Here is a 20,192-nt window from a genome sequence, read left to right on the forward strand (position 1 = left end):
TGTCAAAAATGCAAACACTGTTGACCTCCATCATTGATGTAGCAAATTTCAAATTATGCAACTCCATTTTCAGAGGTTAGAGCATGAGAACAGAATACTAAACAAAGTTTGGAGAAAACGCATTTGACCGGCTAAATATTTGACATTAAGCGGATCTGACAACACATGGCTGTTAGCAGAGGCATCAGAGCACAAGCTCTGATGGAACAGGCTGTGGAGAGGCCATCCGCATGGAGCAGGGGCTCGAACCCGGGCGAGACACACCAGCCCAGCACTAAGCCTGACTGACAGGCCAAGTGTTTACAAGCACAGATGCTTGAATGGGGTTAGCTCAGAGACAACAGTCCTCATCCTTCCTATTGCTCTTCCCAGGAGAGAGAAGCAGATTCGCATTCAAAAACTGAGAGAGCGCATCTGCGTGTGTGTGTCTTTCTGTCTGTCTGTCAGTCAGTCTGTCTATTTGTCTGTCTTTTTACATGTACATGTGCATGTCTGTTTGAGCACACGTGTTCCTGTGTATGTGTCCATTTGCCAGCACACGTGTATGTGCATGTGTGTATGCTTTCTGAGAATGTCATCACCGCAGACTTTCATTACAAACACCAAGCAGCCAAATTTGCTCACAAATGGGCCTTATATGACAGACGCATCGAGGGGCGGGGAGGAAGTGTCTTTCATCTTTCTTGCATCTGCTGAAACGTTTGCTTCAGAAGGAGACACTAAAGCTGCCTTTAATCCTACATTCAACATTTGCAAAGACAGGAGATCTGCACAGTATGGCAGTAGTCTGAGAGCAGCATTCTCATCTGCTACCTCACTACTAGGGCGCCAGTAGCTCTAACTTATGACCTATTGATATTTTCCAAACACTCAATGTTATTAGTGAACCCTTAATTTCTTCTTTTTTTTACACTGGGGAATGATTGAGTGTCACTTAGTGTGACTGGCCCTGCAAGAGCAAGCGGCTGCAGTAAGAGGCTGAGAGTCACATTATGCTAATCATAATAATTACGAGATTTGTCCTTTTACCACTTGTGGTCATGATCAATCACCAAAGGTACGGCTTTTCGTGGGTTATGCAATATTAAATGAAAGCATTCCTCTGACAGTTGTACAAACTGTCTTACCTTCGAGATAAAAAAAAAATAATAATTCATGTTGATTTATAAATAAATTACCCTATGAGAAAATATCTCCATTTTCAGTCTTGCACATTCACAACCACACCTCCGCTCCGCTAGATGTGGTAACCGCGGTTCCCAGACATATGGATTCCGCTGCCAGAACAGGCAGATTGCACTGGCTTCTATAGCTAAAGGCCAAACAGACTTGAAATGAGGTTAAACAACTAGTGTTTTTTTCTCAGCAGGGACATGGTTGCTTGCTTTGTTGCAAATGTCACTACACATGTCCAATCAAGGCATAACCTTCAATGCAGATTTCAACTGCAAAGGGCGTTGGAAAAATACAAGACAAAACACATCAGTGGAGCTGACTCACACACTTGATTCTGCCTGTATAATATTGTTTCCATGCTATAGTGCCATCATTTCATATTATGTTTATATCTGTTGAAATACAGCAAATTGAAAGTCTCAAGCAAATTGAATGTCATGTTTGTACCTGCAAGCATCCTCAGAATTTCCAGTTTAATGTTTACAAGCTTTATTCCCACATAGCATCTTCTGATAAAATAAATCTTAATGAATCAGATGTTTCTTGATGGTTCTTAACACTGGGTTGCCCCACAGAATAATTCAGAATATTTTAATCATACGAAATAGGACACACCATATAATTACACATCTCTTTTACAATGCCGACCTGCCACCTGATATCCACATAACGTCGCATGTCCAAAAACAGACGGCAGACATCCAGACCAGGGGCGTTTCTAGCTATTGAAAAGATCAGGGGCTAAGTCAAGATTGCCTGGGGCTTGTCTTTTTTTGAGGGAGATCAGCATTGGTGGGTTGGGGAGGTTATATCTACCTTATAAGAAATAAATATTATCACACCTTCGGACGCTGCAAGTCAAGTTCCGCTCTCTTACACAGGCTGTCTGTTGTTTTGCTATAAACACCTCCTGTTTCAGGGCGAAAATATACGGGGCTAGGCTTAAAATATTCAGGGCTATAGCCGGCCCTGACGACCCCACTGGTCCAGACTAACTGTAAGTAACATGTCAAAAATCCATAATATACTTCGCAGCCTTTCTCCCACAGCTCTGAGATCGATTCCACGTCTGCGAGACGGCTCAGCTCCAGATCCTTCTTTGTTAATGGAACCCCCGCAGAAACAGACATGTTACAAAATGGCATCGATTGCGATACCTGTTCCGCGAGAGGCGGAGTTATAGAGGCATCAGTGAAAAAGACAATGAAGAGCGGCGCTGGGAGGTGGGCACTGGGCTTCCTGGCATGCAGCCACGGGGCCTCCAGAGTCCTCGCTCTCCCAACGGCGATGACAAATTCAACACAGTAGAGCGCACTATGAGAAACACGGCTCCACGCTCCTCACTTTAAACCCTCAGACACAGTCCGGTTTCAACTGGGACATTAAATGTACGTCCCCATTATGTACTGGGGAAACATTTTTTGATGAATGTTTCTTAATATCAGCATTTGAGTAATGGTGCCTCCCTGCAAAAAATCGAGCGTTGAAGTTTCAGATTGGAAGAAACACGCAATAAGAAATTCTACAGGGCCGATTCATAAATCTTGCATCATTTTTCTGCTTTCCAGAGTCCATGTCTCGCTTTCATTCCTATTTCTGAAAAAAAAAATCCCTTTCAACATATAGGCCTCTCTTGCAGTGCTTATGGTATTAAAAGATGAGCTGCTATTAATAGATTTCATAGCCACATGAAAAACATGAGAATATCAAGACCAAACTACAAAGGGCCCCGAGTATCTGCTTGGGAAGCTGCTGCCATGGAAACCAGGATGACATGAGTGACTTGGTAGCATCTGACTTGGGGGGAAATAAGTATGATATTCACCTAACACTGTGCAGCAGATAATAAATACATGTTTAGTATGCAGCGTGGGATAGCAAGATGCCTTTTAAGTTTGATTTTATCCATATCCAACTGATGTACAAACAAAGCTTTCAAGGCACATTGAAAAACTAGTCTTTGAAAGGTTTAAGACTATCTCTCTTGAGCTCTGTAGCAATGTGTCCTTGTGGTTCATATCTTGGGTCAGTATGACAAACATTTTCAGTTTCCCATGAGCAATAATGGTCAGAAATTCCAATAAAAAACTTAGCTGGTGATGGAATGGATTTCCTGATTCAAAGAGTCAACAGCGGTCAAAGAATCACAGCCCGGTTTTGTTTTTCATTACCGCATATGCAGGTCATGGGGATAAAAAAGGTTCCTATTCTGAGATTTTATTAACTAACAATTTTATGAAATGATGATAAGATAATTGTGCTATTGTTAACGATCCAAGAACAATCGAAGATCTATAGTTGAAAATGTCTCCACCTCAAATTATTTCGAGCAGTGTTCAGTGTTGGGCCTGAGCTGTGAGCCGCCCTGCTCCTACACAGTAGCTATTTGCATCTCAGTCAAACTGGGAAATCACAGAGGCTGGCTCTGCTGCTGACTGCAATCCAATGGGCTTCCCTTGTGAAGACTTCACTGCGAACCAAAGAGCCCTTAGTATTAACGCTATGGGAAAGATCAAACGCCTCCCATTCCCTTTCCTAACAGTCCGCTGCACAGTGCTGTGGGTTTTCTCTAGCTGTGCAAGGCCACTCAGTATGTAATTATGAGCTTCTGTAGGTCTTCCTCTTATTTGGAACCATATCTCTGCACAAATCCCCACCTCCTGCACGTAATGATGATGATAACATTGCTGATGTTGATGCATGGGGTGATGCTGATAGTGAGGTCGATGGTTGATATTGAGATTGATGACAGTGTTGCATATGATGATGCTGATGGCACCGCTGCTACTAAGTTCAATGACGTGGAGGATGACGATGAAGACGATGAAATGTAAGCGAGCTCCTGCCAAGCACTCCCCCGCCTGCTATGTGCTCCCTGCTTCTCGAGACGCTACTCGTGGCAGGCCCTGTTGTCATAACACTATTTCTAGGGGAGGGTGACAAAGCGATCACCGGCTCAGAGCACAAGCCATCAGTCACCAAGACAAGCAGCGCGAGCTCGAGGCACAAACAAGCAAAATCCACCTCAAGCTCCACCAACAGTGATCAAAGGGCGAAGGAGAAAACAGCATCTATAAAAATCTATCCTGTGAACTGTCCAAGCTGCCTCCATAAGATAAGACTGAAATCAGATAAGTCAGCCTGGCTTATTTACCGAAGGAATACTGCTACAATACATTGTGTGAAAAGACAGACAGTGAACATGTACAATGATGGCCATTAAAATTTAATCTTGATCAAGCTAATCTCCCCCATCCCTGAACATGAGGCACAAAAAGTGACATGTAAACATTATGTATGAAAGGTCTACTTGCAATAGATTTATCACTACTATGACATGTAAATCCTTGAGGTGGGGCTCAGATGTTCAGGGACATATTTCTGGAAACAGGTGGAGATACAGAGAGAGACAGCAGCTGAATCGGCCGGCCTTACTCTGTGTTGTGAGTGTCGATGGTGTGGAAGAGCTCCTTCAATTCATCTCCGGTCAGGACTCCGTCCGAGAAGTAGGCCTTGAACTCGTCAAAGGACAGCTTTCCATCATCTGCAACAAATCACATGACTTCAGGTAGTAACAGAGCAGAGAGACGCATCACCCTGTAAATGACACATCCATTTTCACTCTGTACTTTCATGCCCTGATAGTCACAATAAACTGCAATCACCGCTTGAGTCATACTGTCTCCCTCACAAATGTTTTTACATTCTTTTTGTGATCACATTTTATTTTAGCATATAAAAGGTTTTCACATTCTGACAGAGAAAAAGGCGGGTGGGAGAGAGACAGAGGTTGAAAGAGAAAGGGGAGCAGCACTTTTGTATTTCATACTGGGATAGCACAATGCAGCGCGGTGCAGCCTTTACGTGGCGCTAATCTCCAGGCTGGCTCATGTTTATGCATGTGAGGGAGCCGGAACGCTGCAGAGCCCCCTGTTGTCCTGTTCTAGCCTCGGGGTCCTCGACAAACTATGACATCAGTGAGCCCGAGTGAGTCATGCGTGAGGCTCAGAACACGGCTGCAGCGAAAGCAGGCACCGTGTACGAGGATGGCGATGACCAAAAAAAAGCTGTCACCAACCGGGCTCCAAGTCGGGCTCACGCGAGCTCACCACGCACCTCTCTGAGCAGGTGTGTGTGTGCGGCGTGCGCGTGCGGTGTTGCGTGTGCACTGCGCTAGCCTGCACATCACACACGCGTGTGCAAGCAGCCCGCTTACATCATGTACTACTGATGCCAAAATCACGCTGCTTTGACATAACTGAAGTGAAATGCGCCTGACGACTAATTCTAAAACATCAGATGAAATGATCGGCCAGGAATTTTCTGACAGCAAAAGAAGCACAGGATATACAGACGAAAGACACTAGTCTATACAAGATGAAGATGGTTCTGAGTAGGTAGAGGTCAGCCAGGTCCACATTCACACGTGGACAAAACCAAGAAACCGCCGCAAGCTGTGACATTCGGGAACCCGCGGCCTCCCCAATTAACACATGCAGACAATGCTCTTCTTTAAGGGGGAATAATTCACACTTGTGCTCATGTGGAGAAACAGTGAAGAAATGTGTTATGGCACAGCTTGCTGGAGGATGCTTTAAAATAGAATCCGGTCTGTCTGATGTTCACTCACCCTTCCAATGCCAAGTCAAAAAAGACCCCTGCTGTGTTTTAGCTACAACATTGCCTCCCTCCTGTTAGCTGGCTACTGCCATGCATGTGTCGCATGCAGTGAGACGCAATATGCAGAAATGCAAAACACTGAGAGGCTACTGAGGACAATATTCTGTTTCCAAATTCGAATAATTGGAGCCTCTAAGCAACATGTCAACTAATCTACTGGAAATGGTTGGCTGAGAGAACATAATCGTGTGTGTGTGTGTGTGTGTGTGTGTGTGTGTGTGTGTGCGTGCGTGTTCCATATGTACATTCAGACAAAGTATACCTACTATACCGGCTGGTGTCTTTCATCAGTCAGAAGCCAGTGCAAAGCGATCTGATATCTGCAGTAACTTTCCACTTTCTGCTACTGAATAACTGCTCAAAGCTGCCTGATAGTTCCAATTCGATCACCAGAAGTTGGATGTAATCAAGTTAAGGTCACATGCATATTATATTAAAATTATAAAAGTTATAGTTTCTACGCAAAGTCTCCTGAATGGTCTCCACTCACTATAGCAGAAGGGAATGAATTTGATTATCATGACTTACCCACACCTAGATTTAATGACCAAATACCATCTTTTCCTCCAAAATCAACATTGTCTTTGCAAGACACATTACCAAAATGGGGTATAAAACACATTCATATACATACATACATATACACACACATATGTATCCAACCAAAAGTCATAGGACACCACATCTGACTGCAGGAAAACTATTGTGTTTTGTGGTTTTAGGACAATAACATTGTAGGCCTGGTGCCAGGAGGGGTGCAATTGCAATCCACAGGTGCGCACAATAAGTCACATCTTAAAAAAAAAACGTAATAAATACCATGTAGAGATCAGGATATAAAGAGACAACTGTGGGTGCACCCTCATATCGGGGGGCCTGTAACATTTGAACCAACACACAGCCCAGATCTTAACCCAACAGAACATCTTTGGGATGAACTGGAATGGCGATTTAGGGCAAGGCCAAGATGGTTTTCTTCAGTAGGGGAACTTACTAATGCTTTAAAGGAGCTGTGGAGTACAACCAGACAATCGTAGACAGTCTTCCACAATGCATTGAAGCAGTCTTCAGGGCCAAAGGCAGACCAACATATTAATTTCTTGGAATAAGGACATGATTTATTCATAACTACCCACGTCCCATGAGTTTTGGTGTGATAGAGTGTATACATAAAACTGGCAACTAAACATTCAAGACTTAAAAGAGCTTATTTAATGCTAGCTACATTTTCAGAACACAAACATGTGGAACGAAAATGGGTTTCACGATTACAAATGCTTAAAAATCTACAGACAGGATAAAATAAGCTCACAGCTCTCACTTGGAAAAAAATATTGCCAATTATTAATGTAATCTAATACTAAAAAGAAAAGTCATTACTATTCTACGTGCTTGAATGTGTAAAATTGCAACATTTTGGTGCAATAATGGCTACATGTGAAACCATGCATATAATGAATGCTGATAATTGTTGCTCCATTTATTTGTGTTCTCACAATGTCATTAGTCACAGGACCAGAATATTGGCAGAATCCAGAATTGCTATGTTGTATGAAAGCCCACTCAGAAGTTTCTTCTTTACCTAGTTATGCCAAAATTCCATGAATGTGGATCCTCAGTATTAAGTACAGCCATTCATACAGTAAAATGTGAACAATTACCTTCAGGACCACTTAAATGTGTTTTGTATTGGCAATTCTCACACCACAAAGGTAACTGGTTTGAAGTGCCATTTTTAAAACAGACAGTGGACACACTTGTTTCAATGCTGACAAACACACCCAGCGAAATATGACACGATGCTCATTTGTGCGGTCTTCCAGGGGCATCTGTCCATTACTCACAATTTTATAACGGAAATGTGTTTTGAGGACAGAAAATATGTTTCACTTTTTTTCCCCAACACCTATCTAACAGTGCTAAAATATCAACTGTTTGTCATTAGAGAACAGGGATTAAAAACTATCCCGGTGTTTCCATGACAACGGGGAAACAGCAGCCATTAGTTTGAAAATGGAAATGGTATTTCATTGAGAAGTTACATCTGCCCAGCCAATCCTTCGGCCCCGGAAAGAGCGCAACACAAGCGTCCAACCCAGCGCAGGCGGACCGGTGGCGGCGTCGGGGAAACCCTTACCGTTTTTATCTGCTCTCCTTAAGATCTGAAACAAGAAAAGAGGAGAGAGGGGGCCGTCATGGAATTTTCACATCTTCAGAGAGTACAACACACATTGCCGTGATTATATTCAAAGGCGCTGTGGAGATGAATTATTAATTCGGAAAAAAACAGGAGATGAAAGGGAGAGTGATGACCGCGCTGGCTTTGAAACCACGGCCCTCCGTTGTCGCCAGCTCTGTGACGCCGCCGACCTGAAAGGGAGACTATACCGGCGCCAGGATTGGCGCTCGATAATTAAAAACAACACATTTGGGTGGACAATGCTAAAGTCAGTCCTCTCATGGATGGAGAGGAACAGCTAAGCTTGCTTTATGTAAACACAGAAACTCACTGTTTTTAGACATTAGATATGTTAAACATTACCTAAATTAATTTAGTTAAACACATTAACTAAATGTCAGGATGCCTCGCTGGGATTGTCCTGTGTGTGGTGTAATTGCAGATATGTCTGACTACTGTATCTCCTCACAGAACTATTGCATGCTGTTGCAATGTTATTGTAGAAATAACTCTGCACTGACAATTCATATGAAAATGCACACCGAATTACATCATTCTTATGAATCTTCTGTATGAGATCCTGCTGTTATGCTAAATATTTAATTGCCCTCTCTCTCTCCTGTGAAAACCATTTCCCAAAGTAAAGGCAGTCCAATATTTCAAACAACATTCCCTTCAGCTTTCATTCCCTATGTCCAACCAAAGCCTGGTTAACTTGGTTAACTGGTGCAGTGTTTTTGGTGAGAGAGGAATGATTTTTTTTTGCCTATGGCTGTAGTATTAATTGTCTATGCAGTTTGCCATTCCCCAGTACCAAGAGCTCTTCACACCTCTGCCTCAGACATGATTTCCTATGTCATTTGGGGAGGGGTTATAGCGTGGATGGAAAGAACAAGGGGGACCTTGGGGGGACCTCACTTCTGATCACATTATAAGCCTTTAAAAGAACCCAAACCCCCCCCCAGTGTCTGCTGCATTAAATGTCTTCTGTGCCCATTCTGAGAAAAAGCAGAGAAAACCTCCCAGACACCATTGTGGCTCGGCCGCTGTACCTCAGTGACTGTTATCTACCGATAGATGCCCCCCTCTGGCGCTCCAGTGTCTGCGACATGAAAGGTTTCCAGCTGAGATGGCATTGAACACACATGCCATTACAAACCAGGTCCAGCAGCCTCCTGTGCCCGGGATAGCACACGGCGCAGAGAAACTCAGCACCCCTTCCACAAAGTCAAAACCCAATTCTACTTTCATTTAGCTTTAAAACCATCTAAAACCATCCTCAGGGTTACATAAGAGCTCATGAACAAAGGTATTAGCATGATGGCAATGAATCGTTCAGCATTACCCCCCCCCACCCACCCCATTTCCATCTACTGCATCCAACAACTCAAAATGTTGGACATCATCACCTGCAGCTGTCTGTACTCAGAGGACAATAAGAGACTCTAGATTATGAATAGTGAGGGTTCCGCAACTCATGTTCTGTATGCAAATAGAAGCGGGAGAGTGATGCCACACTCTGACATTCTCTTTATTCCTGCTCCCGCTGAACACTTGAGCCTGGCGCTCGGCGTTTTCTGTCTTTCATCCGGCGTCTTCTTTCCCTCGCTAACTAAGACAAATGGGACAGTTTTTTGTTTTCTATGGGCAATCATTCTCCCATCACCGCAAAGAATAACCACAGTGGATCGGTGGACGTAGAGGGTATAGGCTGACCTAAAGGAATGGTGTAGCACGAAAACATAAAACAGTTCAGGGAAACAATAATGCGTCCTCCATTTTCTCTCTGTAGCCCCAAAGACAATATGTGTACAAACACCGATAGCTAGAGGGTGTTTAACTCTTTACAGTTACAGTCAAACTGACATACAGTACCGTGGATTAAATTAAAATAATATGTAGAAAATATTGCACGTGTCTTCTTTGTCTGCAAAATATTGTGGCATGAAGAGGGGAGATGGGATATCAAGGTTGTGCCACCTGAAGAACTATAATCAGACACAGTAGCAAGGTGGTACACCTCTATATACTGATAACAGCAGCCACAAGCATGGACACTACACTGTTCCCACAGCAGAGAATCTCTGCCCCATACCTCCTTCTGAACAGAAATTATGCCTCCCATACAGTAGGTTGAAGATAACTGGACCTTTTTGGCTGATGTAGGATCAGGGATACCTGCAGTTACCAGCAGTGACCCACAGTGAAAAGCTCCATATGTTTCCATTAATGCATGCTCCAGACTTCAGTGGACCAGCAATCACACTAGTCCCAAAAACTGGGATTGAATCCCATTCTCACACCAGTACACGATCCCAGTGCTAAAAGAGATGGAACGTATCATCAGTGTTCACAGTGCTGCATCTCCACACCAACCAAAGCCAGGAGGGAAGTACCAAGATTCCACATCAATGGTACATTTTAATATTTCACTATCACAGAATTGTAAATAATGTATTTTACTTTGGACTGATTATTTTCAACAGAAAAAAATAAATATTTTGGAATTTCTTTTAGATAAGTCTTTGGATAAGAATAAGGAATAGGAGGCAAGGTTTTTCCTCTTTTCTCTGCCTCTGTCCTAGCCTCCTGTATTCAAAGAGACAGAATCCCAATTTGTGTGTTAGGCTGGGGAACTCAATACTCCCTATGACAGTATGATATGCATTTCGGTTATTAAACACCTGTTGAGAGCTTACCTAAAATTGGTTACAACATTTTACCTCACACACAACTGAATTCATATTAACTTTATATTTGCGCACACATGAATATAGGCTAGCTTATAGTTATCTTTGGCAAACGACCGTGTTAAGTTCGACGTAACATTTTTAGATGGCAAAAAAAAAAAGATATTTTAAACGGAACTGGTGATCAGCTGGCAAAATGGAAAGGTCAGTATTGTCAAATTAAGTCAACATTCCTCGAGCGTGAAAGATTGTCAGGGATGGAGGATGTCATTATTAGATTTTTCATTGAGATGTAACAGGACATTAGGCGATCATCACTGTTTTTTAACACAAACGAACGTATTTTATGTTTTTTGTTTAGTTGTTTGCTTATTGCCAGCTCTTGTCAATTGCGCAGAAATATCGTTTACATTTACGAGACGCTGCGTTCCTTTAAAATCTTACGGTGGTCTCGCGGGGTCCATCTGTTGCTGGCTGTTTCAGTCAAATCCATATTGCTTTCAACGCCGCCAGCTAACACCGAATTAGTTCTGTAATTCAAGATGTTCGTGCTATTTCTGAACAAAACTGTAATGCTCAATACGACTACAACTATTAGCGACTGGCTACCCCATATAGACCAAACCATGCAGACTCAACGTTACCATGTCTTTCATCTTTCTACCGTTGAGCAAACCGTAGGTGTAAAAAGTCATTCTTGCATGAAATATAACTACTTGCTCAGTGATGTATAGTGCCATTTTAATGTTTCAAAGTTTGATTATACGAAACTGTGCATGGGCTTTATCGCATTTATTTGAGCAGTAAGGGTTGATATTAAAATATAATCTTTGTTTTATCCCAGCCTCATCCATTGTACACAGGTAATTACAATTCCACACAAACATACAATTGTCCATCACTCACATCTACATCTACTCACATCCAGAAATATTGACATTCCCTTCTTTAACTCCATCGGGGTGCTGGCTTCATCTGACAGAGACTGTACTTCCTCTGAGCAATCCATTTCTTCTTCGCGCTCACAAACTAATACGAGTGGATTTAATCTTTACTCAAAGCGCTCAGCTAAGAAGGCAATATAATAAGATGCCACACACGCGAACGCTGCGCAGTGGGGCGCGTCTCAACTCGTTCCGCAACTCTATGGGAAGCGCGCCTCTTGCGACAAAAACCAGGTAGGACACAGAGTAAACGCTGGGGAAAACGCGCTGCCTGCAACTGGTGTCAGATTAGGCCGTGTTTTGTGCAAATAACGTAAGGCAGTAGGAATGTGTTTTTGAATATTAACATCTTTTGGCTCAGAATTATTCTGATTGTCCTGAACACTTGTGCCGGGCAGACTCAAAAACCGTGCATTTAACGATGTTCTTAGTATGGAGTAAAGGAATGTGTTATGTATAGAAAAACAGTGGTTTTCATTATTGACTGCTAGCCCCTGTGTTGGCTTATCTCAGATGAATTAACGTGTCTACAGTTTTACTGATCAACGATAACGCAAAATAAAAAAGATTATTGTTACATTTGCATTATTTCCTTGCATTATCGGGTACTAAACTCCTCTAGCAATTTGCATTGCATATATAAGTAAAAGAACAGACATTAAAATAAACTGATCCTCTGAACGTATCATTACAGAAGTTTTAAGTGTTTTATGTAGCAACAATGCAATGGCATACTATTAGATGTAAATGTGGCGTTGTAATTGCTAAAGGTCACCGAGACATGACTCAAATACAATCAAATCTAACACAACGGCAATTAATTTGACCAGTTTCTGTAATTCTCCTACTGTGGAGGAGCCCAGGGGTTCCTATGCTGATAAGAGGGGTGGCTTCTTACTGCCAGGTTACAGTATATTTGATTTGTAATGAAGTACATTTCATTATAATGGATCTGAACTAACAATTTTATATGTACCAGTCATCAGCAGTTGTAAGAAGTTCATCCCAATTCAAATGTATTTTATTCTGACACAGATCAAGAAGCATGGTGGGAATATAATTGAATTGAATTGAACTGAATGTTGAAGGGAAACATGCAAGATGGCATTAATTTCTTTGGAGCTTATGTCCACTGTTTCCTGTGTATGTTACTTTTCATTACATTTGTAAGTGCAAAGACAATTCAGTGTAACTGTATAAAATTCAGTGAAGTTACAATAAAGACACACTGGTGAAGAAAATCCTCAAGAATAGTAAAAGAATAGATGACTAACATAAATTTATAGGTAAAAAATCCTCGTATTTATTTTGATATTACTTATTATCATTGTATTTAGTATTATCAACTACATACAATGTCCCTGGTTAAAAAAAAAAAAAAAACATGAGCATAATGACTGTTACTGTATTAATCTGGTACCTTTTAGTTATCCTTTCAGAGCATTAGATTGAACAATAGCTCTCTCTTGTGGTGACTAGAATTAATTGCAGAAACAAGCATAATCATAGACATTAGTGGTGATAATATACCATGACAGGCATGTTTAGAAGAAATTATTTTGTTTACTGCTTTAATGTACCTTGAAGACTCAAAAGGCAAAAGGGGCAGTGGCTATGTTAAGATTTAAGCGAATACCACACTAACCTCACTAAATACTTCTCTTTTTAAAATTTTATTTCAAAACAGCTGATCAATCCTGCCTCTACTTTAATGATGGGCATTTGAGTGCAGGTGCTAGTCATTTGGGCATACTTGACATTAATCTTAATTTAGCCTGACAGCCATTAAATAAGAATTTGCCACACTTTATTTTAGACAACATTGCATTGCACAGAAAGGGTTGCCTCATTTACTTCTGTGTCAACAAACCATTGTAACGTGTGACAATGACATTCCTTCTGCGCAGGTGATGTAATCATTTGGGAATGTAGCAACATCCAACATCACCTGGTAAAAACACAGAGCTACTGTGGGTGGCTTGCAGCTAAATGACCTGTGTGAGTTACCAACAGACTAAAAATCTATGACCACAAAATAGGAAATGAATGTTTTGTTGCTGAGGGAGAAGGTTTTCTCAGTCATAAACTTCACAACAGTTCTTTTACCACGATGACAGCTAGTATACGTGGAAACAAGGGCTAATGGCCCTCTGTTTTTTTCCACTGTGTTGTTTTTCCAGGGTTTCTTGATCTGGTGTGCCCTTGAGCCAATTGTGCACAGCGACACTAAGGGCAGTTACAGGACACATGTAAACAGTTACATGTAAAACTATTTTGTCAGCATCTGTGAGAAGCTTGGCTCTTCTTTCATCCTATGAAGTGCTAGCTAGCTAATAAAGGTTTGAGAGGTTGAACAGCTAACATTACCGAAAGTAGAGGAACAGAGACAAACCGGTGGCTAAATAGTCTAATGCGGCTCCTGAGTGGCCCAGCCATTAAAGGTGTTTCTTACGAATGCTGGCTGAGCTCCACCAGATCAAGCCTGCACTGTGTCATGAGATGACGACAGCCGCAACCAATGATGGACTTCACACAGATGATTAAAGCACATCCCTTCAAACAGGTACACTGCAGTTCCTGAAATCACAGTGAAGTTCAAATGTTGACATCATCACAAAAGGGTGGACCATCTTTAATTGTATGCCTCACATAAATTACACAGAGGGAGCCATTTCTTAAAATGTCCCATTTTCTCTTGAACCAAAACAGAGATAGAGTCTTTTTTTAATTTATTTTATTTTTTGTCTGGTATCATTCTACAATTTGCAATATTTCCACATCAATTTTCCACTACCACTTTTGTCTTGAAAACCTTCTAGACCTTGGATTTCATTCAGCTCTCAACTAGCCTTTTGCCTTTCCAAAGCTCCAAACTGGTCTTGCAAGAGAGCTTTTTTCACAAGAGAGTCAACACTTACCTCTAATCGCTGTTCCTTGTATAAAATTGATTTTCTTTTAAGTAAGCAATCATTTTTGTACCATAGTAAGGCTATAGTTCAAATGATGACAGCAGGTCTGGTTTCCTTCTTATATTTTTTCACTATTTTCCTCTGCTTCATTTCATATGGTGCTGACCTTTCTAAATGTCCTGTTTGTACTGGAGATTCCCCAATGAGAGACAAGCATTCATTGACCTTCTCTAGCTCTTATCCAGGAGAATTGAAATATGTCTCCCGATGACCATGGCTCATTGAAGCTCCAGGACCTTCAACACCACAAACATTAGCAGCGAGCACATTGATGGTGTCAGTTTTTTGGAGTCATTTACAGAGAGCTCCACAATTATTCCATCCGGCTGCTAGAGAGGCAGATGGAAATTTTACAATCAATCCCTCTGAGACAGCTCTCAAACCTCTCGAAACATTTTTGGTGTAATCTGAATGCATCACAGCTAAATTTCTGCAGAGGCCTGTAGTTTTTTTCATGAGTAGAAATGTCTGACTTGTATAACTCATATTTCCACTTATAGATAATTTACATACAGTTCGGAGCCATGTTCACAGTGACAAGCTGTGAACAAATTGCCTTTACTTAATGTGTCTGAGTCTTATTATATTACTGAAATTATGATAGTGTACGATATTGAATGATGTACCCATAATAAATTAATAATATCTCAACAAAATACTTATGATATGAATGACAAATGTTGCCTAAGTGCCGATCTCCATGTTACAACTACAAGCCAGTCCCATTTCACACACAATGACCCATCTCTAAAGAGGTTACTTGTTGAACAATTACCCACAAAGCCGATAAGGTCTGCTGGAACTATGACCTGTAAGTTGTCCAGTGCAGGGTGATTGATTTATATGTTAACTGGACCAAGAAACACACTACCAGGGGAGGCCTCATGGCAATATGTAATCCACAGCTTATCCATAGGCAGTCAAAGGAAAACTGCAACTTCGAAACTAAAGGAAGGATCTCAACTCAAAGAATCTTTTACATGGTATCTAGGACATTATCATCAGACTCATTTTTCTCTTAAAATCTGGTCATTTTCAAACCTCATATCCTTTCTCTAAGAATGGAAATTACTGATGAAGGATCAATTCCAATACTTTCTGCATACAAGAGTGCCTTTAAATTATCAACCTGATGTAAAATTTTAGAATTGAGTGGATGTATGGGATCACCAATAATTTAGAATGATTTACTTGTTACTGTGTCATGGTATAGATCTGATAATTTTGCACCTATTATTTCATTTGTGTAACTGACAGCTCAGAAAAATAGTTTCATTTTTATCTGAGGGACTGAGCTATATTAAAATGCAATATACTCTCAGCGAAAGATCATAATATTACAGCCTAAAATCCTTCCTAATATAGGCCTACAGCCTATTCCATTTTTAAGAGGAAAAAGTCATTGCTCCATCATAGAAAAAACTTACACACATTTGTAGCAAACATAAGATGTTGGATTAGCACAGTGTGAAAATATTTAAACCATGAAACCTGTTTCACGGCTTGTAGGTTTACCTTCAGATAGGGTTCAGATAGGGGCCTGAATGCTTCCAGGGCTTGTCTCTCTCCACATCTCAGTCTTCTGAACATTCAGTTCTAAAAAGCTTTTATCAGACCATAAAGTGAGAATGTTAATGAAATAAGCATACGTTAAGAGGATGCCTTCTTTTCAAAAAGAAGGCTAATGCCATATTGTTTGCATAATTTACCAGAGTGAACTCATTTGTGTTGTACATAATCTCATTTGTGTCGACCTAGATGAGGACAGGGTATAGGAGACATCCCAGGCAAAACCTATGTTTGAAAACTAATTAATCAGATAACAAACGTTTACCATTGATCACACATAAATTCCCTAATCCACAGCACCAACACTGTGTCTGCTTGTAAAATGTATAATCAATTCAGAAACAGGAATAGCTGTACAAGTATTAAATCCAGATGAAAAATATACAAGACATGTATTACTTATGTGTATATGTAAATAAGATGTATGTAAATGATGAGACATTACATCTAGAAGTATAAGACTCCATTCTGACTCCCTGAATTGTCACTTATCAAACAGAACCACACATCAGTCTACCATGTGCAGAAGGACAGAGTCCAGCTAAAAGCTTAACCAGATACTCATGCAGATGCTGAAGAAATCCGAGGACATCTAAGCTATGTTTTTAAGTTGCATACACATCACCCTCAGGTCCCCCATACATAGCTTTGGAAGGAACAGGCCTTATAGTCCGGGATGCTGGTGGACAGTATTGCAATGCATACTAAGACAGACAATGTCCCACTCATTGTCCAGGAGAACATGGACACGGTCTAGCATGCCAACATTACACCAGTGCAACTATGTACGACAGGCTGGTCTAACCCCTGACATCCTGTGTGCAGACGTATGCAACGAATGAGTTCGAATGCCCAGTGATCTTGTGGATCAAATGGTTTCATCCCAATGCCTTCTATGACACCACGTTACACTGGTGGCCAGCGACGTGCCCCTAGAATAATCAGCCACAAGACAAGTTTGTGATGAGCTGATTCCTGGCTTTCTGGTCACGCTGTCCACACGCAGCTCACAGCTCAGCAACACCCAGATGACACGTGCAGTAGCAGCAACACCCTGCTGCACCAGCTGTGCTCAGAGTTAAGGGGGGCAGAAGGAATCGGGCAATCGGCGGGCAGCCGCATTGGCCTCCAGACACCTCTGCCTCCAATGCATACGCATACATCAGCCCCGCTACTGCAGGGCCATTGTCAGGGCTGTCCAGTAAGCTAACCAAGGAAACAGCTATGGCTGATTTACTCATCAGACGACTGCCTCCTGTTTCACAGTTGCAGTCGGCTGTAGAATTATGGGCATGCACTGCAGGTCAACGTCCAACTGCAGCTCCCTCTGTTCCTCTCTTTTCACTAACAGAATCAAACAACTTGGGAGATCGTGGAACATCCACAACTCTCCGTTCATTATGGTATGCTGTAAGCGAGGCAGGAGACAGGCCATCAACCAGTGGAGGGTGGCTGGATCCCCAAGTGACACCAAAATAAAATGGTTCTGGTGGAAAAGACCATTGGTGTGGATAGGGTGGTTTTCTCCTTTGAATTGGGCAAAAAAGGCCATTGCAAATACCCCTTAGTCGTGTCCAGCGTGGAGGTGAAATCCCCCCAGCGTACAGGATAATTATCTAATCACTGTTCAGTTTACTGAAATCATTAGAAAGATGTACTGAACCAACTCCTGATGGAGAGAAGGACTTCATTGTGTTTTGAACCTTTACTCTGAAGCTGGGTGCCCATAAGAGCCCCACACAGTTCTTCTTTTCTACACCTTCATTTTGAAGAAACACTTTCTGAACTGCAAAATCTTGGGATTACACACACCTGACAGTCAAAAAACTGTTGTTGGCCAACCTGTAGTCACCATGGTGTGTTCCACATGTAGTCTATGTTCCTCTGCCATTGATGGCTGCTGTTCCCAATTCAATACATAGAGTTGGTGTCAGCCATCAGTGAAGGTATTGTCAGCAGAATCTGACTGTACCAACAGAGCACCTCAACCACCCGTAAAGTGTGCGTATCCCCAGTGTAATACTCTTCTCTAGTTTCTTTCTCCCACTGTCACTCAGGACTGTTTGACCTAATTACTCACTCAAATATAGGATAAAGCATACTGAGGTTAGATTGTCTCTGGGCCATAGACGATCCTAGCTCATTGCTGTGCCACAGCAAATCAGGAGATTTAAACAGCATGATATTACACAACATGACATTTAATTTCATATTGTTGAAATTCTTATGCTCTTACATGATTTTGGAATATTAACAATACAAACAGTATTTCTGGAACACTTTTGGACAGTATTTGATGGATGCCTTCAGCTGTAAACTCTCCCCATATAATTTTTAAGTTTTCTTTGCATTAATAGAAGATGGCATTAAGAGTATGTGAAAGGAAAAACAGAATCACAACAAGTGCCAGCTAAATAATGCTTCAACCAGGCATGCTATTATTTTATATTATGTTTTATTGCATAATGCAACACACCTCCTGTGGTTTTCACAAATGCAAATTGAGTTGGACTGCCTAAGAACAACCCTGGGAAAAAAAAACATTTCATTATATGATGTATTTCTCTCTGACATGTGGCATTCAAATGACAAAATTAATAACTGCTTTCATTTTAAGTCAAACAAAACAATAGGATGTTTCAATCATTAAATAACAATACAGTTTTTCAGTCACATTTCCTGTTAGCATATACTTATATCTTGGTTTAAGAGACACTTTGTTCACTAAGAGAGCTGGAGTTCATGGTTCCAACTTATTATACATGTTAGTATTGATGTCCTACAAATGTGGCTCCAGAAGCATTAAAAGGATAGTCTGAATGCTCTCATCTTAAAATTTCCTGTTGTGGGTGAAGAAACCTTTACCCTACTGGCTGCCCTTCACATGGGAAAAAAATGATTGAGTGCCCTCTAGGGTGCCCCTTCATGCAATAAATTATGATGATGTGCAAGCTAGAGCAAGAAAATTCGCTAACATGTCTTAATGAGTGCCCTTCTAGTGGAGAAAACGTGATGCAGTGCCCTATAAGGTGCCCTTACAATGGTCTAAACTTGACATTCCCTACTGGTGCCCTTCCAATGGAAAAGGGTGCCCTTATGAAGTGCCCTCTATGCTGCCCCTGCATGACAGTGTCCCTTTCCAGTAGAGAAAATGGAATGCAGTGCTGTAAAGGGTGTCCCTACATGTGTGAGAATGTGGGGAAGTTTCCAAATAGATAGAATAGAAAATGTGATGTGGTGATAGGTGTGATAGGTGCCCTTACTATGGGATAAACTTGAGGTTCCCTACAGGTGCCTTTCTGATGAAAAAAACTCATGAAGTGCCCTTTTAGTTCCCCTTCCAAGTGAGAAAACATGATGAGGTGCCCTTGCAATGGAGAGAAAAAAAATCCCAGTGAAGAAAATGAGATGCAGTGCCCTACAGTCTCCCCTACAATGTGCTCCCTAGGGCAGGCTTTCCCAAAGTGGGTGCCATGACGACAGTCTAGGGGTGCCGCCAAATACTTTGATAAGATTTTGAATTTACCTCTCAAACCCTGCTTACATTCAAAACACATTGTATGGCCGCTAACAAATCTTTTCTGCGTCAAAGCTGTGCTAAGGTGCCTTAAAGACAATGATGTGGAATCAGCTTTCCCTAGTCTGACTATGCTCCTCAAAACATATCCTACAATTCCAGTGACTGCTACAGTAGAGCGATCATTCTCTAAACTGAAGCTGATCAAAACCCAGCTCAGAAACTGATGTGGGGAAAGAAGGCTCTCCAATCTTCTACTGCTGTCAATTGAGAGGGATATCCCAGTTGACCATAATGAGGTCATTGACATACACTATATGGCCAAAAGTATGTGGACACCCCTCCTAATTATTGAGTTCAGGTGTTTCAGCCACACTGATTAACAGATGCATAAAATCAAGCACATAGCCATGCAATCTCCATAGACAAACCTTGGAAGTAGAATGGGTCGTACTGGAGAGCTCAGTG

At 41.5% G+C, this 20,192-nt stretch overlaps 1 protein-coding gene across 2 annotated transcripts in view; it reads right to left on the minus strand.

Annotated features, from left to right (window-relative positions):
- Positions 1-11,856, minus strand: part of necab1 (N-terminal EF-hand calcium binding protein 1) — a 33,322-nt gene extending 21,466 nt beyond the window's left edge. For both annotated transcript variants that reach the window (XM_036515802.1, XM_036515801.1), the window contains exons 1-3: positions 11,648-11,856; positions 7,994-8,018; positions 4,612-4,720 (exon numbers count right to left, since the gene is read on the minus strand). In XM_036515802.1, coding sequence (XP_036371695.1) covers positions 4,612-4,720; positions 7,994-8,018; positions 11,648-11,734 — 221 coding nt within the window. In that variant the 5' untranslated portion in view covers positions 11,735-11,856. The remainder of the gene's footprint in view (positions 1-4,611; positions 4,721-7,993; positions 8,019-11,647) is intronic.
- Positions 11,857-20,192: the final 8,336 nt, after the last annotated feature.

Source organism: Megalops cyprinoides, chromosome 21, assembly GCF_013368585.1.
Source record: "Megalops cyprinoides isolate fMegCyp1 chromosome 21, fMegCyp1.pri, whole genome shotgun sequence".
In the NCBI taxonomy this organism is placed as follows: Eukaryota; Metazoa; Chordata; class Actinopteri; order Elopiformes; family Megalopidae; genus Megalops; species Megalops cyprinoides.